Source organism: Pediculus humanus, genomic scaffold, assembly GCF_000006295.1.
Source record: "Pediculus humanus corporis 1103172107384 genomic scaffold, whole genome shotgun sequence".
Taxonomy (NCBI): Eukaryota; Metazoa; Arthropoda; class Insecta; order Psocodea; family Pediculidae; genus Pediculus; species Pediculus humanus.
This window is the reverse complement of record NW_002987011.1, coordinates 131,916-155,606: the sequence shown is the minus strand read 5'-3', so window position 1 is coordinate 155,606 and position 23,691 is coordinate 131,916. Positions and strand designations below refer to the sequence as shown.

Below are 23,691 nucleotides of genomic sequence, written 5' to 3'. Positions count from 1 at the left end.
CTTTCAAGAGATTTTATTCAAAATTGGCATGATTTAAAAAAAAAAAAAAAAAAAAAAAACGTTAAATTTAACGTAAATTTTTTAATCTGTCCTTAAAAACAAAACGGGTCTGAAATCTAGTCTCTCTTATTTTTTTTTTTTTTTTAGGAGTTTAATAAATGCAACGAGGACAGTTTAAAAAGAAAAAGAAAATATTAAAATTAACAATGGGAAATAATTATTATTATTATTAATAATGTAAGAAAGACTTTTTGAATTTTGTAATTTCCTGTTTTAAACAAAAAAAATTTCCACAACGAAAAAAAAAAACAAGAAAAAATTGCAAGAATTTTACTTTTCTCTCTCTTATGTCAATCATGACCGGAAGTTTGAATTGTGCCTTAAATGTAATTAATAATGAACGTATTTAATAATTTGTTTGCAATGTGAGTGTGTGTGTGTGTGTGTGTGCGTGTGCGTGTGTCTGTCTGTTTGTCTGTGTCTATCACCTTTGATAATATATTCCAACGTAAACGCAAAAAAAATCATGTGATGTGAAATTATTATTATTTAATTTTTTATTTTTTAAATTCTAAATGTCTGTACAAACAACAACAACAACAACCACATTAAGTAAAACAAACTTTTCTAAAGAGTACAAATACTGAATATCTAATCCATAAATTTTTTTTGAATATTTTTGCGTTTTCTTTCCTTTCCCTCCCCCCCCCCTGCTCCCCCCAAGAAAAAAATCAACTCATTACGTTCTTTTTAATTGAAAAAAATATAATCGATTATTATTATTATTATTATTATTATTATTATTATTAAATGTTATTGTTTATTTTTTATTTTTTTTTTAAATTATTAATTTTGCAATATAAATTTAATTTTTTATACTAAAAAATTTTTACTTTTTTTTGGTTAAATTTTTATTTTTAAATTATTTTATAATAATTCCAAGCCCCTCCCGATTGCCCCCTCCCTCCCTTCCCCCGCCACGACAACGTAATTTGTGTTCAAAAAAAAAAGGAAAAAAAATGGCCCTAAAAATATTTTGATTTATATGTTTAAAATTTTTTCATTATTATTATATTATTAAATAATTTTTTTTGTTTATTAATTTAATTTAATTATTATTATTATTATTATTATTATTATTGAATTGTGCCGTTTTTTTTTTATTTTAATTAAAATAAATTGTTGATTATTTAAAATAAGAAAATTTATTTATTTATTTATTCACCAGTTTATGTATGTATGTATAAATTATTTGCAACTTGGTTGAGTTTCACATACATAAAAAATAATATTTATGTTGTGACCATAGTCAATGAGAAAGAGAGAGATAGAAAATAGTTTTTAACAAATAAGAAAAAGAAGGAAAGAAAAAAACACAACAGGTTGACTATTTCATTGTCATTAAAATTAGTTTTTTTTCCTTTATATGGGGGGGGTCTCTTACAATGAAGAAGTAAATCTTTTGTTTTGCACACAAAAGAAAAAGAAAAATTTTTCTTTTTGTTCTTTTTTACTCCAAAGAAAAAAAAGAAGAAGAAGAAGAGAAAATATGTACACAAAAGGAAAGACTGGTGTGTGTGTGTGTGTGTGTGTGCGTGTGCGTGTGTTTGTTGAGGCAGGATAGTGAGGGTCAAACACATTTTTCAAATTTTTTTTTTTTTTTTCATTCTTTTTAGTTTGTTGTTTGTTGCTTAAAGGTCATTAAATAATGCGCTTTGGGTTTAAAGGGCAAAATAAAAAAAGGATATTTTTTGTAACTTGTGTAGGGCCCCCCCCAAAAAAAAAAAAAACTCAGGTTTTTCTAACAAAATAAAAATGATAATGATAACCCCGATTGTTTTATTAAATCAGGTACATTTGAAATAAATAAATTATTATCATTATGAGCGTAAATAAAATTTAGAGAAATTAAAAAAAAAAAAAAAATGGCGGTTTCTCCATATTAAATTTGTAACAAAAAAAAAAAAATTTTACGATGCCAAATTTTTTTTTTATGTATTCATCCTTTTTTGAAAAGGTCAAGGTAAGTGTCACTCAAACCAATATGACTAACCCTAAAAAAAAAAATATTTTTTTATCCCACGGAAAAAAGAATTTAAAAAAAAAAAAAAAAGAAATAAACAATTTACAAACCTGAATTTTAAGGTATATGAATACGTACGTCAATTTTTTGTTTTTTGTATGAGCAGGTAAGATATCCCCAAAATGTTGTTATTGTGTGGTAGCTCTTTTCTTTTTTGCCTGAAATTATATATTGCATTGCATTGAAAAAAAAAATTCCACCTCCTGGGGGGCAAACCTTTTTTTGTAAAAAAGGTAAAATAAATTTTAGGTAGTTTTATGTATGCATTTTCAAATCGTTCGAATACAAAAAAAAAAAAAAAAAAAAAAAAAACACGAAATGGCGTAGATTTTTCGACAAATAAACAAGTTTTTTTTTTTTTTTTAAAAAAACTTTAGGTTATTATAATTTATTCTATTAATTAACTAAAACTTTTGGTTTTTTTTTTGGTTAATAACAAATAAATAAATAAATTTCCTACAATTTGATACATTTAATAAATTATTTATTTATTTATTAATTGTTTAAAATTAAATAAAAAAAAATAAGGGGAAAAATTTGGGAATTAAAGTTTCTAACAAGAATTATCATTATTATTATTGGTTTTACCTTTTTAGTTTTGGTATTATTAATAATAATAATAATAATGTTTAAAAAGTAACTTGAAGTCTTTATATAAAAAAATTCTTTTTTTTTTTTCTTTCCCTTTTGGTTAAATTTATTTATATATATTTGGATTTTTAACATAAATGTTCATTAAAACTTGTTTTTAATATGGAACTTTGTAATTTTAAATTTATAACTGTGACTCACATCAAGTTTTTTTTATGTATATACTCCAAGTAAAAATTCTGGATTGTTTTTTAAATATCAAATTTTGTTTAATAATAATTTAAGTTGTAAATAAAACTCTGTGCATTTTATTAGGTTATTATTATTATTATTATTGTTATTTTATATTTGAAAAAAACGTCCTAAATTAATAACAGTCAAATTTTATTTATTCATCCTGTTTTTTGTTGTTTAATTTTGACATAAAGTTTTTTTTGTTTATGAACGAAATTAAATAATTTTGTACTACTTCCATGTTTAATTTTTATTAATTTAAATCGAAACGGAATTTCACTCATATTGTTGTTGTAACGACAATTTAAAAAAAAAAAAAACTTTTTTAATAAAAAAGTTGTGGGATTATGTTTGGAAAAATTTGATAATTTTAAATAAAAACTATCAAAAAACCTGCCCCAGTTTTCTTTTTCCTTTTTCTTTACCTGTTTTTTTTCTTTTCTTTTGAAGTAAAAGAGGGGCCCCGCGCCTTGAGGGCCCACAGTTACAAACCGCCACCATTTACTGCTACGAAACAAATTTTTTGAACCTGTCACTGGAAAATGAAAAAAAAATAATAAAAAAATAAAATGTAAAAAAGCGCCGTCATTTAACGTTTTTCAAATGTTCAACTCTATTCTTGTAACAATATAAAATATTATTTTCAAAAAATTACTATTATTTATTTATTATAAAAAGACTTACGTTTAAATTGAGTGCAAAACGTAATTTTCTGTTTTTTTACGATAAACTTGTTTTTTGTTAATTTATAATTCCGCATGTTTAGCTTATGAACGTGAACGTCATTTAGATATTTCATTATCAACGAGGGTTGCCTTGTCTCTAGACTCCGGTGTTGCCACATTTCCAACAACAAACAAGTTTATCTATCTCTTTCTTTCCAATGGATTTTCTTCTTCTTTTTTCCTCTTTTTTATTTCTTCAGATTAAAAAATCCAGTAACGAATTCAAGTTTGTTTATCTGTATGTATTGTTGAACATTGATAAAGAAAATCACGTATACGAACATGAAAAACTAAATATTTTTAGTTTTTAAATAGTATTCATTGTTCAAATCGCTAAAATAATAATAACTAGGCATATAAATGTACTAACAAATTATAGGCGAGTTTTTTAATAACCGAAATGCATTATACTGGCGTAAAAAAAAAAAAAAAAACGATACCAAAACATAAATATGATTATTTGCTCGTACGTTAGAATTTGTAAACAAATTCTACGTATTACGCGATTGTATTATCATGTACCTAAAAGTTAATATAGAATGTCAAGAATAAACGAAGATATTAACAAGATTCAAAAAAAAAAAATTTTCTTTATAACATTCGAAATAAGTTTAAATAAAATTTTTTATGTTCACGATCTTCCATTGATACAAGCAAACTTATGGTACTTGGAAAACAGCCAACAACGATTGTAAACGCGGCAAAATAATATAAAATTTAAAATGAAAGTTTTTAACATTTAAATTACTTACATGAAATACATCATTTTATATTATTTTAAACGGATTTCTAAGAAGGTTTGTACTTTATCGATTTAATTATTAATAAATACGTTCAGCTAATATTACGAAGAAAAAAAAAATTTTTTTATGTCCGTGATAAGTCAGGCGAAATATATAAAAAAAATTTTCCCAAAATTTTCCAAAACGGAATTTAAATTTAAACTTGATTTTTTTTTTTTTTAAACGTAACGATATTAATAAAATAAAATTAATTTATTAATTTATTAAAATATTACATTCGAAAAAAAAATAAAATAAAAATGGAAGAAAAAAAAAAGATCTGGAAAAAAAGAAAAATTTTTTGTAACGACAATAATATGCAACGAAAAAATTATTATTATTATTTTCTTTTAGTGAATAATGTTAAAAAAAAGGAGAGGTTCGAGAGGAAAGGTTTTGAAAAAGAAGCCTTGCGATACACACACACACACACACATACACACACTTGTTGCATCTTAAACAGACCCTCCCTTGGGGATGATTCCGAGGGGTGAAAATTCCCTCGGCATTTTGCTAGAGAATAGATCATTTTTCTCAGAGAGTGGGATTTCATCGTAAAAATTGAAAAAAAAAAAAAAAAAAATTATCCGCCTTTATTATTATTATTTTACAAAAAAAAAAAAAAAAATTCTCATACCATCGAAATGGTTCGGTCTGGTTACCACCAGGTGCCGGAAATACTGGCATTGAATTATGTACCACCACCACCACCTGCTTTAAAAAAGGTATTCAAATCAACAAATTCAAAAAGACAAAAAAATTTTTTTTTTTTTTTTTTTAATAAAAAAGTATTCGCGAATAATAATAATAATTATTAACCACGTGTGCCCCCCACCCCCCGCCCCATCGATTCTTTAATAATTTTGTGATGGAAAATTACAGAATCCAATGGAAATTGAAAAAAATTTTTAAAAAAAAATTTGTTTGTTGTTTTCCATTGAATGATTTTTATATTAAAAAACAAAAGGAAAATTCAAAGGAAAAATTTATTCCCCTTTAATTTCAAATTTTCCCCTTAAACATCCATCAATTTCAGGGGATAGTTTTTAGTATCGAGGAGGAAATGGGGAGGAAAAAAATAAAAATAAATGCAGGAGAATGAAACCGTAGGGTAATTTTTTTGTTTTTGGGGGGAAGAAGAGGGAGAGCGTGGAGGGTGGAAAGGGGGGCGCAAAATTAAATTCGAAGTAAAAAAAAAAACCTTTTGAATTTTATTGATATTAATACCTGCCACCAATTTTTCGTTTGGAAAATTTTTATGCAGAGTTACAAAAAATTTTGAATTACCCTCTTTTTTAATTGGGGAGAGAGGGGAAGGGAGGAAGGGTGGTTGATTTTTCATTTTTACAATTGTTTCCATTACAAAAAAAAAATAATTTAGAGCTTTTTTTTTTCATTCAGTAGTTCCTTCGAAGAAATCATTGCATTTCTACCCCTAAGTCATAAATCTAAAAAAAAAAAAATGGTGGTGCAACCCTTTTTACGCACAAAAGGGTATTAAAAATTCTCCGGGTTGGGATCTCAATCTTACTTTTTTTTTTTTTTTTAAATTACTTTTCGGATTTCTTTGTGCTTTATCATTTTTACATTGCAAACGCAAACGAATTTTTTTTTTTTGGTGAAATCAACAATCGCCATTTTGCGAAATCGTTTTGCGATTAAAAGCGATACCTGACATCGACTCGATTACATTATCAAATATACCACCTATCGATTTTTTTTCTTTTTTTTTGCTGTAATAAGGAAATGATTAAAAAATAAAGGCGGTGGTAAGGGAGAGGAGGAGAAAGAGTAGGAAAGGGGGGCAGTAAAACAATTCGAAAGAAAAAGTATTATAGTAGTTAACGCAATGCATTAAAAACTTTATTTTAGGGAAAATATTAGAGTGATAAATTTTCCAGGAGGAGAAAAAGAAAAAGTTTTTTTTTTTTTTTTTCTCATAGTATTATAACTACTTGAAAGTTTTGTGCCCCCGGGGGCTCATCAGTCATCCCTGTCTACTGCTTCTGCTGTTTCTACTTCAATATTATCTAACTTAACTTCTCTTAGAGTTTTTGATTCGAAAATTTTCTTCTCGTACTGTTTCTTATTATTTTTTTGTAACGAAACTGACTGGATTTTTGGTTTTTCACAAAAAAAAAAAAAAAAAAAAAGAAAAATTTTAAGTACATTTTCCTGTTTGCAAATATTTATACGCTCACTCGCACACGCACACACGCAACATTTTTTCATTATTAAAAAAAATAGTTTTTTTTTATTTTATTATAATTTCTCAAAAAAAATAGAGAAAAGATGATTTTTTTTTGTTTTGGAAACGATAAATACGACGACCATTAATTCTGGAATAACAGGAAAAATCTGGATTTAATCAAATCCTAAAGGAAATCATTTAAAAAAAAAAAAAAATCACCGACATGTTCTTCTCAAGTGTTTTTTTTTTTTTTTTTTTTTGTAGAAAAAAACTAAAGTTATACTATTATTATTATTATTATTATTTTTTAAAGGAACGTTTGGGTAAGTTTAATATCATAATGAATTTTTTTTTTTCGGGGGGGGGGAGGAGGTAAAGCAATGGAAAATTTAAAGAAAAAATTAATGAAAATGTTTGATTGATACAATTGAAATTGTTTAAATAATTAATTTTTTTTTTTATAAATAATATTTTAAAATGTGTGTAAAATATAAAAAAAAAAAAAAGTTTAAAACCAATAAATACTCATCATCTGGCATAAAAAAAAGGAAAAAGAAAAAAAAAAAAATCTACCTGAATTCAAGGTCTAAATCCTTAAAGTTTGAAATAAATGAAGGAGGGTTTAACATATTTAAAAAGAAAGAAAGAAAAAAAAATGTCGGCGTACCTTTTTTTTCTCTCTTTCTCTCTCTCTTTTTTTTTTACAAAAAGATATTTAAGGTTCAATAAAGAAGAAGAAGAAGAACCGAAGAACCTAAAATCGTTAAATGAATTTTATTTTTTTTTATTTTTGAATTATACACACAAACAGGCAGACATTTTTAAAATAAAATATCCAAACTTTCCTGTCCTGTTCCCCCTCACCCTTACCCTCTCCCTTTTCTCCCCCTCCCGTTTTGTTTTTTAAAAACACGGAAAATCATTTTGGTTTTGGAAAAATTAGTTTTCTTTTCAAATCCAGGTTTATAATTTTTAATTATTATTACAAATAAAAAGGTTTGTGTGATAAGAATTTGAATACCTAATAGAAGCATATTATTATTAAATTTAAATTTTGATGACGTCACTGACAAAATTTAAATATTGATACTTAAATATTTTCTTATTTAATTATTTGTGGATTCGTTATAAAAAAAAAAAAAATATTTTCGTTTCTCCCGATACCTCCCACATACTCCCCAATTCCCTAACACCTCCCCCCACCTTGTACCTCCCCAAATTAAAAAAAAAAAATAAAATGAAGTTTAAACTCGAAGATTTTTTTTATTTTATTTTATTACCGGTAATAAATTTTAAAGCCATAACTATTTCGTTTTTTTATTTATATATTTTGGAGAAGTTTCTGGAATTGGGAAAAACAAAAGTCCGTCTCCCGAATTTTATTTAAAAAAAAGAAAATGTCTTTTCGTTAACGCGCCTAAAATTATAATTATAAATAGATAAATAATAATTGAAAAAAATGAAACAAGAGCCGACAGGTATTTTTCTGTCAGGTTTCATCCACAAAAAAAAATTTTTTTTCTTTTCCGGTCTTTTTAAATCGAACGTCCGAACCTGGCAGACATTACAACCAAAAAAAAAAAAAAAATTTTTTTCCCTTGGGAATCCTTCTTTTTTATTATAATAAATAATAATCATGGGCATCGGAGGAGGAGGAGGAGGAGGATGTTTTAATATCATTTTATTTTTTTTATTATCATTAATATTTATTGGTTTATCGGAAGAGTGCGATAATAATGATTTTACATGTTTAAATGGTAAATGTTTGTCCAAGGATAAAGTTTGCGATGGATTTTTCGATTGCGATAATGCCGAAGATGAAGAAAATTGTAAGTTTTTTTATTTAATTTAAATTTAAATTTGATTTGACCCTCAAATTATTATTATTAATATTTTCGTACGTCAGGTGAAAAAAATATAAAATGCGTCTCCCCAACATGGTTTAAATGTAAAGATGGACAATGTTTAAGTTCACTTTTATATTGTAATGGAGAATACGATTGCGAAGATCACAGCGACGAACCTGAAAATTGTACTGCTGATGGTCATTCGGATGAATTTAAATGTAAGCCTCATGAAAATTTTCTTTTATAAATAATTTTCCGTATTAAAAAGAAAGAAAGAAAGAAATGGAAAATGACGTAAAATGTTTTGTTCTGTTTAAGCAACAAACGTAACTTGTTCTCCGGATGAATTTACATGTTTAAACAAAGATTGTATTCAAAATACATGGGTATGTGACGGACAACCTGATTGTTTGGACGGAAGTGATGAAACAGTCGGTTGTGGTACCAAGGTAAACTAAAAAATAAAAATTTTTATTATTATTATTATTATTTAAAGGATTTTTGGTCGTTATTATTATCATTATTATTTTTTTGATACAGTTGGACTGTCATGGTGGATTTAAATGTAAAAATCATCACTGCATAATACAAGAATTTCACTGCGATGGTGAAAACGATTGTGGTGACAATTCGGACGAAGAAAATTGCAGTAAGTAGTGACGGTGGTGGTGGTGGTGATGGCCCCCCACTCTTTTCTCTTTCGACCGTGAACCGTCTTTGATTGTCTTAATTCTTTTAAATGTTTAAGCAATGAAATTTCATTCAACGGATCATTGCAATAAAGAATTGGGACTTTTTCTTTGCACCGACGGAATCGTTTGTTTGGATGGGGACCACGTTTGCGATGGATTTCCTCATTGCTTTGACAATTCGGATGAAATTGATTGTGCCAAAGATCAAAAGTTAAATTCGTCATATTGTAAATCCGTTTTGGGTTGTTCGCACGATTGTCACTTGGCACCCAACAAAAATATATTTTGCACTTGTCCAAAGGGTTACAAATTAGATGGTTCGCTTAAGAAATGCATCGGTAATTGTTCAACTTTTTCTTCTTCTTTGAACTCGACAAATAATTCAACCGGAAATAAATGAAAGGAAAAAAAAATGGCGACGTCTATTTATAATTTTTCCCTTTTTTCACAGACATCAATGAATGCGAAGAATTTGGTTATTGTTATCAAAAATGTAGGAATTTTATTGGTGGTCATCAATGTTATTGCGACGATGGTTATTCTTTGATGTCCGATAATAGAACGTGTAAAGCTAAAGGTAGATAATAATAATAATTTTTAACGTATCGTTGGCACATAAATTTATATACATTTTTTTTATAAAGGAGGAGAAGCCCTTTTGCTTTTTTCATCCCTTAACACGATCCGTGGGGTTTACTTGAAATCCAAATTGTATTTTTCGGTTCCGACCGAGCAAAGTCGAGTCATAGGAATATCGCATAACGGTCATCAAGTTTACTGGACAGAAATAAATAAAGCAGAGGCTGCCATAGTAAAAAGCAACGAAGATGGAAGTAATAGAGTCGTCATTGCTGATTCAGGTAATTTGTTTTTCCGACTAAAATTCAATCAGAAAAAAGGTATGCGTAGATTGAGGTTTTTTTTTGTGTGTTCCGAAGGTTTCGGATTGCCCGAAGATCTGGCTGTCGATTACGTGACTGGAAATATATATTTCACTGACGGTGAAAAAAAACACATCGGAGTCTGCACCGAAAATGCCACCTGTACCGTTTTGCATAACAAGGATATAGATAAACCGAGAGCAATTGCTCTCTATCCTCAAAAAGGGTTCGTGTATTAGCCTTTAAATGGGGGAGGGGGGGTAATCGAAAAAATTAAATTCGAAATTTTTTTTTTTTTTTTTTCTATCACCTGTTAAGGATGATGTTTTGGACGGACTGGGGAAAACTTTCCAAAATAGCTTGTTCCGGTATGGACGGAAGTAATCCGAAAACATTAGTCGATAAAAATATTGAATGGCCGAATGGTATAGCTTTGGACATAAGTAACGACCGGTTGTATTGGGTCGATGCAAAAGCGACAAATATAGAAAGTATTAGATTGGATGGTTCTGACAGGCAGGTGAGTCGATGAAATTTTCTTGGGGGGTGGGGGAAAGAAACACCATTTGCAACTCCTTGTTCGTACCTTAATTTTTATTATTTTTTTTTAGATTGTTTTGAAAGATGCCGTTCAACATCCTTTTTCGATAGCCGTTTTCGAAGACATGCTTTACTGGTCAGATTGGGAAAACATGCAAATTGAAAAATGTAATAAATTCACGGGGAAAAATCATAGTTCTTTGATAAAAGAAAAACATAGCAAAGGAGAAAAAACAAAACATTCCATATACGGAGTGAGTCCATAGAATAAAAAAAAAAAACCGCGCGAACGTGGTTTTCCCATGGGGCGCGCGTGTGCACGTGTGATTATATTTCCATACCTGTCATCGTTTGTCTATGTAATTTTAGGTACACATTTATCACTCCGTTCTTCATCCGAGAATCAATAATCCATGCTTGGGTCATGGTTGCAGTCACATGTGTCTTTTGGCACCGAACAACACGTACAAGTGTGCTTGCCCGCAGGATTTTAATCTCGGTCCCGATTTACATTCTTGTCGAAGTAAGCATTCGTTTGTTTGTTTGTTTTGTGCACGAAAATGAGGTTTTTTTTTTTGAAAATCGTGAAAATTTCCAGGAGTAACGAAACCTCTTCAAGTTGTCGTCGCTGGAAAAACTCACATTAATTTCATAACTCCGAGACTTTTGGGAAAACAAAGTAAAATTAAATTGAATTTAGCAGATCACGTGGATACTATTGAATGCATGGCTTTTGATTCTTTATCTGGAAATCTTATCATTAGCGATACTGGAAAGAAAAAAATTTTCTTATATAACATGAGAACTAAATACGTCGTGAGAATTTTTTTACAATTAATTTCAACTCGGGGGGGGGGAGAGAAAGAGGGGGAAACCATTACGAATTTTTTTTTTTTTTTTCCAGAGCGTTCTCTTGGGTTCTGGAATAGGTAAAGTCACGTCAATGAGTTTCGATTCATTGGGTAATAATTTGTATTTTTGCGATGAGGAAAAACTAAGAGTCGAAGTACTCAGCATGTCGACAAAATACAGTTTGCCCGTGTTTAGAGCCGTGGAAGGAGAAATACCGCAAAGCGTCGTGGCCGTACCCGATCACGAAGTCATTTTCATTGCCGTCACTAAAAAAGAAGGAAGCGTTTTCATAAAGCGAACAAACATGGACGGTACGCAAGTCATACCGCACATGACTGGAACGAAAATTGTCGGACCCAAAGTTGTTTTGTCATACGATAGAAAAATCGAAAAAGTTTTCTGGTTTGATTCTGGAAGAGAAGTTATAGAATTTATGAACGTAAGAAATTTTTCATATATATATATATATCCATATGAGTTTTCCAAAATTTTTCCTTCTTTTTCTTTCTTTCTCTTAAATTTAGATTGACGGATCCAATCATAAAATTATTCAAGTAACAGAAGGAAATCCTGGAGCTATGATTTCTCAAGGCGGTCTCTTAATGTGGGTCAATCAAAAATCAACCTTTTTCTATTTTCAAGACATGGAAGGATGGCAAAATCATTATTCGCACGAGAAAAGCATATTGAAATTAGGTTTGCTAATTTTTCTTTTGTTACATTACGGATGGGAAAGCTGTGAAAAGGAAAAAGAAAAATGGAAAATTTGTTTGTTTCAGACATGGAAAATGATTATCCCGGTAGTTTGGCATCAATCACAGAAATGGAATCGCATAATTTACATCCTTGCCAATCTTACATTCATCACGAATGTAGTCATTTGTGTTTGGTAACAATAAATAATAACGGACGATGTGCGTGTCCGTTAAACATGCGTTTAAGTTCAGACAATCGAACTTGCGTATCTCACGCTTTTTGCAACGATAATCAATTCAAATGTCGAAATGATGATATTTGCATATCTAGAATTCAAAGGTTATAATTCGCTTTCCCCCCCTCCCCTCATTTTAAAATCCAAAAAAAAAAAAAAAAATTTTTTTATTTACGATTTCAGGTGTGACGGACATAAAGATTGTCCGAGCGGTGACGATGAAAAAGACTGCGAAATAAACAATTGTAAGGAAAATCAATTTAAATGTACAAACGGTCAGTGTATAGCCATGATAGAAAAATGTGACGGGGAAAACGATTGTTCCGATGGCAGCGATGAAGAAAACTGTAAAACCGATTGTAAAAGTAAGAATCGAAGTAATTTTATACGTTTGATTGCTTCCGAAAATGTTTCCCCATTAAAAAAAAAAAAAAAAATGGATGTACTTACCAGGTGAAGATTTTCACTGTAACTCCGGCGAGTGCATATCTAAATCATGGCAATGCGATTACGTCAAAGACTGTTTGGACGGTTCGGACGAACTCAATTGCGGCACGAAAACTTGCGGTTCGAACATGTTTCAATGTAAAACAGGAACGTGCATAACAAAGTCATGGGAATGCGACGGAGACATTGATTGCGTCGATGGAAGCGACGAACATGATAAATGTCGTAAGTTGATTTTTTTCAAAACAAATCCCCACGTGTGGATCAACGTGTCTTTTCTGTAACAACAAAATTTTTTATCTTAAAGAAATGACAACTTGCGATACTCTTGACTTCCAATGTGGGAACGGTCGTTGCATATCACCCAAATTGATTTGCAATGGGGAAAATGACTGTGGGGATAGAACAGACGAAATGGAATGTAAAGTGTATGACTACGAGGCCGACTGCGGTGCCGATGAATTTCTTTGCAGTAAAGCCAATCCAAAGTGTGTGCCACAAAAATCAAGGTAGGTATTATTATCGTGGGGAGCGGGGCGGGGGGGGGGAACTCGAGTAGAACGTCATCCAAAAAATTTTGAATTTGATTGTTAGATGCAACGGAACCGCCGAATGTCCGAGAGGAGAAGATGAAACTGATTGTTCCAATTGTTTGCCAACGGAATTCCAATGCAAAAATTTCAAATGCATATTTAACAAATGGCTTTGTGATAAGGATAACGATTGCGGTGATAATTCCGATGAGGATCCCGAATTATGTTCTCGTCGTGCTGGTTCGGTCGGATTCCTTCAACTTTGTCAAGATTTCACGTGCAAATCCGGTGAATGTTTGCCCATGCATTTAGTTTGCGACGGTCATAAAAATTGCGAAGATGGTTCAGACGAAGGAGGCAATTGCGGTGAGGAAAATTTTTTTAATAAAAATCAAATAACTCCGGCGTTGAGCTATTAGAAAAAAATTTTTTTTTTTTTTTTTAAATGTTTGCAGGCCTGTCGTGTAAAAGTAATCCGTGCGAACAAATTTGTACACCGACTCCGGTTTCAGCAAGGTGCGCTTGCAAACAAGGATACTTTTTGAGCGCAAACGGACATTCTTGCATCGACATAGATGAATGCGCCGAAGAAAAATGTTCTCAAATTTGTCATAATACTCCAGGAGGGTTTAATTGCAGCTGTGCAGAAGATTTTATTTTAAAATCCGATAGAGTGACGTGTAAAGCCAAAGGTGATGGTGGCCCCAAAAAAGTTTTTTTATCAATTTTATAAATTTTTGTATTAGCAGTTATCAACATTTTTTTTCTTCTTCTTCTTCAGGAGGACGAATGTCGTTCATTTTAAGCGGAGACGATGAGATTCGAAAAGTTTCAAACAATTTCAATCAAATGGATCTTTTAGTTTTCGAACCTGGAGCTCAAATTGTCGGTTTGGATGTGGACACCAGAAAAAATAGAATTATTTGGGCGTCTGGTAAATTTTTCTTTTCATTTTCCTTATATAAAAAACTTAATACGAGTTTCTCCCTCTATAATTTTAACATTTTCAGGTTCATCCGGTAAGATTAGCGCTTTGGACGTAACGACAAGTCAAGAAACTTCTTTACAAAGCATGGACAGACCCAGCAAAGTCACTTACGATTGGCTCACGGGAAACATTTTTTACATCGACAATTCGAAACCGAACAAAATAAAAGTTTGCAACCTGGAAAAGAAAAAACAATCGACGGTATTGACGGCATCTCCAGACACCCTCATCACGAATCTCGTCATCGAACCTGTTTCCGGTCTTTTATTTTATTCTCACGTTCGTTCGTCCGTTCTTCAACGTCCCGTTTCAGAAATTCTCAGTTATTCTTTCGAAGAACAAAATTCCACGCTTCTCGTTTCGACGGATTTGACTTGGGTCAGCGGATTGGTCGTCGATCGCATACGAGGGTATTTGTATTGGTCCGATTTATATTATCAAGTCATTGAAAAAACTCGATTCGACGGAAGTCAAAGACAAATCGTGTTTCAATCTCAGGTATGTTAACCCTAGGGTCGGTGGTACTCGCGAGAGAAATCGCGAACTTTTTCAAAAAAAACATTTTTCTTTTAGGTACACCGACCCGAAAGTTTGACATTTTTTGAAGATTCACTCGTTTGGTTGACTCGAGGTTCAGGAGAAATAAAAAAATGCACTTTGTACGGCGAGCACAAAGGTCATTGCGACAATATATCATTGTACATTTACGATACCAAAATGATAACAATAATGCAAGAAGCTCGACAACCTCAAAGTAAGTCCCTCCCCCCCCCATTGATTGATTAAAAAAAAAATAATAATAAAATTTTTGTTCTTACCTTTTAACAATGGAACATTTGTTGATTAATGTCGGTTTTTTTTTTGTTTTGCTAAAAGTGAGAAATCCTTGTTCGAACATTTGCGATTCATCATCCATTTGCGTTTTTACATTGGCTGGACCAAAATGCGTTTGTCAAGACGGATCCGTCGTACCACCAGATGAAATCTGCGTAGTATCAAATACGTTGGTTCGCGTATCTTCAAGGTATGGTACCTAATGTTTAAAATAAAAAAAGCAACTATTAAACAATAATAACGATGAAAAATTTTAAAGGTATATCGGAGATGATACAAAAGAGTACCTGGCATATGAGAAACCACCGCTGTCGGGAAACAGTTCGGCAGTCATCGGCGTACTCATGAGCATGTTGATCATTTGCGGCATATTGGCATCGTATTTATATTTAAGAAAAAGAAACAGTAACATTTTCTTGGAAACGAAACATTTTCACAATCCATCGTTCGGTTTGTCTCAAATGGAAAATAATTATCCGAATAATTTGGTACCGGGTTCTCATCAGTATGAAAATCCAAGGACTAATATCGTCAAGGTAAGATACCTGAAAATAAAAATAAAAAAAAATGGTTAGAAAAATTACAAAAAAAATTTTTAAAAATAATTTCACAGCACACGGATGGACAATTTGGAGTTTCTTTCAAAGGAAAAGAAAATAAAAAAGATAAAAAAAAATTTGAAAAACCTGATTACGATTCCGATTCGGACGGTTACGACAGAACGGACATGAAAGCCAATCTTATACGGTAAACCTTAAATTATTATCATTATTATTATTTATTTATTTATTTGTACGAATTATTTAAAACACAAAAAAAATAAGAAAAAGTTTATGAGAATCTCATCGCATTTATTCGTTGTGTTATTGTTTTGTCAAATTTTTTATTTAATTGTTAATCATTAATTTATTATTAAATGTTAATTAATTAATTAATTAATTTTAACCGTAAGTAAATAATAATAATAATAATAACCAAATAAATAAATTAATAATAAAACGATTCGGTTGTTTGACTAGTCATCAATTCGTATTTTTTTTTTTAAATCATTAAAATTAATTAATTATTTTTGTTATTTATTTACAAATCGATTTTTTAATTTTTTAAAAAAATTGTTTATTATTATTATTATTATTATTATTTTTTAATAGATTTTTTAAACGGTTTTTTTTTATTCATTTAAAATCTCTGTATTGAAAAAAAGAGGGGGGATGCGAAAAAAAATATATATATATATATATTTACATAATTTTTTGTTGTTATTGAATTGTTTTTAAATATTTAAAAAAAAAAAAAAATTTTATATGTATTCGTATATATATATATATATATATATATTTTTTGTCGTTATGTTATTATTTAAATTTTTTTTATTTTTAAAATGTGCGTTAAATAAAAAAAATCCATCCATAATTTAATAATTATGTATATATATATAAATAAATATTTATATATGTTTTGTTTAAAAAATAATTATGTTATTTTATATATACGCAATAAAAAAAAAAACAAATTTTATAAATATTATTATTATTATTATTGTGAAAATATTTTTAAATAATATAAAAAAAAAAATTTTATGGATTATTTTATGTCATTTTTAAATTTCAAAATCAAAACAAAATCCAAAATTTCATTCATTCTAAATGAAATTTAACCTAATAATAAGTTTCCCCCCTTTCCCCCCCTATTAATATAAAATTGCACATGAACAACGTTTAAAACAAAAAAAAAATGTTTAATTAGTAGCCATATAAGGAAAATCCTTTTCATTTTTCATTCCTATGAATTTGTTTAAAATAATAATCACAGTCGAAATTTTTATTTTATTTTTTTTTCCTTTTTGTCTTCGTTTGTATTAACAAATTCCGCCGATTCGCTTGTTGTGCGCGTTTTGTCAACCGGATACAACCTGAAATGTCGAAAAAAAAGAGATTATAATTAAAATTTATTTATTCCGGTATAAAAAAATATAAATAAATTTATATATATCAACCATCTTTGATAAAGGTAAACAATAAATATAATGTCGTCGCGAAAACAAGCGACTCTGTGAGATGTTGGCATTGTTATGATAAAAGCAAAAACGTCGTCGATAAAAGTGTTAAATGCTTTGTACATGAAAGCTCTCCAGGGTAAAGCTTCGACTGATTTTAATCTATAATTAATAAATAACTGTGGAAGCATGAATAAAAATCCGAATGCGTAGACGCCATTCACTAAACTTTGAATGCACCAAGAGTACCTGAAATGATGAAATCCTTGTTTAAATAAGAATAACAAAAATTGTTTAAAATAATATAAAGTGATGCCATTACACTTACCAACTTTTATGAGGTTGGTAAAACAATGAATAAAGTGCTCCTAATAAACACAAAGGATACAAAATAAATGATAGATACTTCATCGATTCTGCATCATATTTATTCGTCTGCTTTTCTGAATCCAATGATTCTTTCGAATTCCTTCGCTTCATTACTTTGACTACTTTCCATATCTACAAAATATGAATTTTTTTATTAGATTTTCTTTATTTATTTCATTGAATAAAACAAATAATTACCTCTATGATTGTGCCTATTCCACTAGGTCCCAAAACGATGAGTGAAGCTTTTTCATCGAATAAATAAAGTAAAACTACAATTTGACTAAAAGCTCTCCATAATACAGTTCTATATGACAAACCTTCCATTGTTGTTTTACTCCTCCAAAAGGAAACATCATTTTTAAATGCCAGAAAATCAAAAAGTAACTAAAAATAAATGAATTTAAAAAAAAATCTCTTTTAATAATATTCGATAAAAAATTTTAATAGACTTACATGAAAAGATGATATAATAATTGTAATGCATAACAAATAAAAATTTGTGCTTGCAAAAAAACTTTTTATGTCATCAACATCCCTCGGACTGAAACCCATTTTTTTAAGTGCTAAAACTGTACTTTCAAGTTGTACCATAAAACGTAATTTTCCTAAAAAAAGAAAATTTTAATTTAAAATTGAGCCCCTATGAAAAAATTCTAATTAAATTGTCTTTCCATTCATCATACCAAAATAAATAGGTGAATATTTTAATAATACTTCCTCTGTAGAATTTTTAATCAATATCAAATCACTCAATCTTGTTTCTAAAAAATTATATGTCATGATTGGCAAAAACAATTTGTCTTGAGTTAATTTAATGAAATTAGCCATTTCAATAGGAATGTTTGCATGAGGAATATACAAAAGATCTGTTAACATGTTAATTGTTATTTTCGATTTCAAGTGCATGACTGGTTTCATGTTATTTTTATCCTTAGCCGTCTCCAAAGTATTTCCTCGTTTCGAGTCACTCTAAAATATGTTTTTAAATATATATAATATTTATAATTTTATGAATTAAAAAGTTTAATCAATTATTATACTTACTGATTCTTTCAACAAGTTAAATATATAAGAATCAGGCACGTGTAATTGAGTTAAACGAGTTCTAAAATAAACGCAATGTTTATTTTGCTTTACTTTAAACCAAGATGATGTATTACTCAACGATGAGGAAGAAGGAACAGTGAAAAAATGCAGGAAAAAACTTCCATTATTTCTAACCGAGTTTGGAATTTCAACAGAAAGTTTTCTAAAAACAAATTAATCATTAATTTAATGTATTATTTTAACGTAAATGATAAAATATAAAAAAAACTTAATAATATTTGTATGACAATGTTTTTGATCAGAATTGAAACTTACTTCTCCCAAGGTTTTTCATATGAAAATTCCTTAAAATATTCTACTAATTGTACGTGACTATGATGATTTAATTCTTGATTTACGGAACTAAATAAATATAAATCAAGATTCGGTTGATTGTGTAAATAAGATTTAAAACATTTTTCCGGGGAAGAACAAGTAGGAGATATAAATAATTGTGCTACTGTCCATATAGTGTACGTAACGTAAGCAAGTACAGCAACAAAACAAAATACTGATAAAGAAAACAATTTGAACATTTTTACAATAATAATAAATTAATTAAATAAAAACAATTGTGTAAAAGTTAAACGATAACATTTTCATTTTAAACCGGCATTTTCAATAAACAGTTCTTTTTTTTTTTTTTTTTTTTTTTTTTTGAAAAATCGAGATCCGAGTGCAATAACACGTCAATATGCAACGTTGCCAAATTTATTTCTTTAAACATTTGTAACGGTTATCATGATTCTGCTAAATTATCATCTACTATTACAGAAAAAATTGATAAATTATTTTATTTATAAAAACTTTTATATGTTACTTTCTTTAAAAAAAGAAATAAATACCTTTTAGCCGTTCTTGCGATCAGTATAAAGTCATTATAAGGGAAAGAAATAAATTAACATAATAAAAATTCGTTTTTTAAAAATGATTATTATTAACTTTTAGGTGTAAAGGAAAATTTTTCCATCGGCTCCGCTTGAAAACAACCAAGGCTGAGTTGGATGAAATAAAACGGAAAAAACTCCAAAATCATTATTACTTTCATGATGACTCAGTCTTTTAAGCGGCACGATCAAAGGATTTTGTAAAAGATCATTGTAAACCATTCCGTGAGAAACGATAACGTTTTTGTCATCCGAACCGGAAGCAAATAACGGGTATCTCTTGTGGAAAGCAACGCTTCTAACGGCTTGATTATGAAGTCTGAGCGTTTGATACGGTTCAACGGACAAATCTAAATCGAACCACAACATTTTTCTATCGTATGTACCCACTAAAAGATTATCTCCTCCCGAATGAATCGCCATTGATGAAATCCATTTAGAATTAGATAAAAGTTTTTTCAATAATTCTTGTTTAACTAAATCGTAAATTCGAATATTTTTTTGAGTCTGAAATAAAATCACCACGAGTTTATAGAAAAATTTTAAAAAATAAAGAATTAGGAGTTAAGAATAAAGGAAAACAATGAAAACTTACGGCAACGAATAAAAATGGTTTTATAGGATGAAACAAAACGCATTGAATTAATCCTTTACTTTTGTTAAATGGTATTTGGGATCTTCTTTTTGACAATTGATGAATTATCACAGAACGATTAGAACCCTCTGGCATAACAGTGGAAAAATAATCTCCTCTACCGTGCCAACTAACCTAAATTGCAAAATATAAAAATTTATTTATAAAAAAAAAAAAATTTAAAATCTAAAACGAATTGTATTTTTTTTTTATAATCAATTTTCCAAACCTGTACTACTTCTTTAAAATGATTAATTATTATTCGAATTCCTTTAAGCCATTCTTGACTTGTAGGATTTATTGCTTCCCATTGTACGACTGCTTTCACCCTTTCAGGAACTTGTAAATAAATTTATTCAATATTAAAATTTTTTTTTCATTTAACCAGATTAGGTTATAGTTAAAATATACACTTACTTATCACATCCGATTCAGGAGGGTCTTCCAAAAGATGATTTGTTTTAGAACAAACTAACAAGTCGCCAACTTCTGGATTTACGAGTAAAACTTTTCTATCGGCAGCAATTAATATGAGTGAAATAGATTGGCTTGGACACCAACTGATTGATCTCACAACTCCACCGCAGTGTATCGTTTTTAAACATCGACCCGTTGATACTTCCCATACTGGTAAATAAATTAAAACGGTTTTTAATAATAATAACAATAAAAATAAAAAATTTGACGAATAAAAACGACGAATTTACTTTTAACAGTCATATCATCTGAGCCAGATGCCAAAAATTGACCTCTGGCATCAATGGAGAGAGTTCGAACCATATCAGTATGACCTTGATATATAAGAGACAAAACGGTTGGAAACGGTTGAAGATCTTTGGGACTTGGAAGTTTCGGAATCAAATCTTCCGGCTCGATCGTTAACTGCAAATTAATTATTGTGATAAATGAGTAAATGAAATTTAAGTTAACAATAAGCAATAAATATCAAGCTTCAATAATTTACCCTCATTTTTCTTCCTCTAGGACAAAGATATAAATCCAAGCATCGTTGAAATCTTTCGTAAATGAATTTGTCATATGCTGGAACCTCACGTAAAGAACTATATTTTTGTGGTAAGAAATGTAACTTACGCTTCTGCTGCAGTCTTGTTTGCTTATTCCATTGTTTTAACTTAAATTAAAAAATGTAAAGAATTTTTATAATCAAGTTTACTCATGAGCTCATATTTAATTTTAAATTACACCAACTTCTTTATCATCGAATAAATATTCCGATGGTGGATTGTAAGATTCTGCATGACCAGGTAAAAGCCTTTTCGGAGCAGGAATATGATTGTGAATTCTTCTCATTCTCTCTGATGTATCATCAGATTTCCACAACATGTAAAATTTAGGTTGTTTTTTTTCTTGCCTTTCCTTTTCTTTGTCCTCTTCAGTTTTGATCCAACCCATTTTTAAAGCATGAACAAGTTTTGCTATTTTTTCTTGTTCAGATTTACTAGGAAGGTATGATCTTTTATGATTAGGATCATTTTTTAAAGGAGTTTTCATCACATCTTTTGTGAACCAATCAATCCAGGGCTGAAAATACAGTTTAATTGTATTTGAAATTTTTTTTTTTTCCCGTTTATTACCTAATATAAAATACTTACTGCATATTCATCATATGTGCTATCAGGAATTTTTCCACTTTGCATTCTTTGAATCAAATCAATATCATTATTTGATAAAATAACATTTTGACCAGTTTGAGAATCCTTAACTGTGTGCCTGCACAACAACATAAATAAAAAGTTTTACTATTAAAAGATAAATTTAGTTTGTGATGATAAATTATAAAGTGATAGTAATTATAAAAAACTCATTAGAAATTATAGACTTACCAATAGTTTGGATCTTCCATTTTACTCAAAAATTCTTCTAATTGATCTCTGTTTTCTGGTTTAAAAATTTTTTTACCATCCCAATCATATCCTAGATGCGGGTAGTCATCATACCAATTCATCGGAATATTTCCCACAGTGTTTCTGATGTCCTGTGAAATTAATGAAAACATTAATGATAAATCAGAAAATTTTCTAATAAACAATGATTTTTTAATTTATTATAATACCTCTTCATCCGATGAATCAAAGGCATATTCATCATTAACAATTTTTTCATTATTTGATTCAACATTATTATCATCGTCAGACGGATCATTTTCGTTTTCTATAACTTCTGTCATCCAATCTCCATTTTTATCCTAAAATAATTATATAAGGTTATTAAAAAAAAATCCGTACGTACCTGTAATTTGAATAATTTATTGAAATAAATATGTTTTAAAAACCACATGATATTCTTAACTAACCTCAATCTTATGAGGATCGTCCGATTCATTATCGACATTGTTTGTATTTGATTCGTCCGTTTCAGCATTGCTGGATATGAATTTTCTTTTAAAGGGAGGCATCTTTGTTTAAAATTAAATAACTGTAATAATCATAAACATTATAATTTGTTAGATTACAATTTTAAAAGAAATAAATACTTTAGTTACTTTAAGAGATGTATTCTATAACCACGTCAAATTAGAGGAAAATCAATTTCGTCTGCCACTATTATTCTGCAATTCAGTTGAGTTATTGTATTACTTACTCAAGTAAATCCATCATATTTAATTATTATATCCTTTCTTATTCGAATCCTAAACTTATTTCAAGTTAAAATTAAATAAATAAAAAAATAAGTTTTAAAAAAATTTAGTATGACTTGAAAAAAATACAATGATTACGCTTAAGGGAAAGTTGAGAAAAGATGGATCTCTTCTTAATCGTACATCAAGTTTAGAAAACAAGAAAAGGCCATCAATTAGAGATCAACTACTTGTCAAAGAGGTTCAAGAAATGGAACAAACTCTACCTCCTACTTGTAAAGTAAGATTTGAAAATCCTCATCAGCTTCATGATTTTCAACTTATTGTGTCACCCGACGAAGGGTTTTGGATGGGAGGTCGTTTCGTTTTTCAAATATTAGTGACCGAAGAATATAATATGGCGGTACTTGTTAATTTGGTTTATTTATTGATTCAATAAACCATTATATGTAAATTGATTTTTATTAATCTTTTGTTTGCAGCCTCCGCTAGTGCATTGTGAAACCAAATTATGGCATCCTAATATAAGTGAAAATGGGGCTGTTTGTTTAAGCCTGCTTAGGCAAAGTTCTTTAGATGGATTAGGTTGGGCTCCTACTCGAAGACTGAAAGATGTTGTTTGGGGTTTAAATTCATTATTCACTGTAAGTCTTTTTTCAAGGGCAAAAAGAACCATTTTTATATATATTATTTACATTGTTGCCTCATTTACATACTACATACACGATTTCAAATTTTAAAATAATTTTTTTTTTTTTTTAAGGATCTTCTTAATTTTGATGACCCATTAAATATGGAAGCATCGGAATTATATGCATTAGACAAGGAAGCATTTAGAACAAAAGTAAAACAATATGTAAATCAGTATGCTAAAAGATGAATTTTACCTTTTAAAAAAATTCCATACTGAATTAACATTGAAAAAAAAAAAAAAAAAGGTAATAACATATTTGCGCGATTCTCAGT

General features: G+C 29.1%; 4 protein-coding genes across 4 annotated transcripts; 2 read left to right on the top strand and 2 right to left on the bottom strand.

Moving 5' to 3' along the window:
- Nucleotides 1-8,242: 8,242 nt before the first annotated feature.
- Phum_PHUM038270 (vitellogenin receptor, putative) lies at nt 8,243-15,902 on the top strand (the record flags this gene model as incomplete). The annotated part of the gene is made up of 26 exons (XM_002423076.1): nt 8,243-8,435; nt 8,513-8,650; nt 8,772-8,902; nt 8,994-9,102; nt 9,202-9,483; nt 9,597-9,722; nt 9,793-10,005; nt 10,084-10,252; nt 10,345-10,550; nt 10,651-10,820; nt 10,936-11,089; nt 11,165-11,382; nt 11,471-11,857; nt 11,943-12,114; nt 12,198-12,453; nt 12,533-12,714; nt 12,803-13,021; nt 13,104-13,305; nt 13,391-13,695; nt 13,785-14,021; nt 14,111-14,263; nt 14,340-14,815; nt 14,891-15,071; nt 15,194-15,341; nt 15,411-15,687; nt 15,765-15,902. 26 exons carry the CDS (start codon nt 8,243-8,245, stop codon nt 15,900-15,902), a joined length of 5,442 nt encoding a protein of 1,813 aa, XP_002423121.1.
- Nucleotides 15,903-16,972: 1,070 nt separating this feature from the next.
- On the bottom strand, nt 16,973-19,141 carry Phum_PHUM038260 (uncharacterized protein; the record flags this gene model as incomplete). The annotated part of the gene is made up of 8 exons (XM_002423075.1): nt 16,973-17,063; nt 17,148-17,396; nt 17,476-17,648; nt 17,715-17,903; nt 17,973-18,124; nt 18,203-18,488; nt 18,564-18,768; nt 18,882-19,141. The coding sequence occupies 8 exons, from the start codon at nt 19,139-19,141 to the stop codon at nt 16,973-16,975; spliced, it is 1,605 nt and encodes a 534-aa protein (XP_002423120.1).
- A 408-nt stretch (nt 19,142-19,549) lies between these two features.
- Phum_PHUM038250 (Ribosome biogenesis protein BOP1, putative) lies at nt 19,550-22,542 on the bottom strand (the record flags this gene model as incomplete). The annotated part of the gene is made up of 11 exons (XM_002423074.1): nt 19,550-19,999; nt 20,088-20,261; nt 20,356-20,465; nt 20,544-20,753; nt 20,834-21,008; nt 21,091-21,258; nt 21,336-21,668; nt 21,740-21,857; nt 21,971-22,122; nt 22,201-22,332; nt 22,441-22,542. 11 exons carry the CDS (start codon nt 22,540-22,542, stop codon nt 19,550-19,552), a joined length of 2,124 nt encoding a protein of 707 aa, XP_002423119.1.
- Nucleotides 22,543-22,855: 313 nt separating this feature from the next.
- Nucleotides 22,856-23,605, top strand: Phum_PHUM038240 (NEDD8-conjugating enzyme ubc-12, putative; the record flags this gene model as incomplete). The annotated part of the gene is made up of 3 exons (XM_002423073.1): nt 22,856-23,128; nt 23,208-23,369; nt 23,489-23,605. 3 exons carry the CDS (start codon nt 22,856-22,858, stop codon nt 23,603-23,605), a joined length of 552 nt encoding a protein of 183 aa, XP_002423118.1.
- Nucleotides 23,606-23,691: the final 86 nt, after the last annotated feature.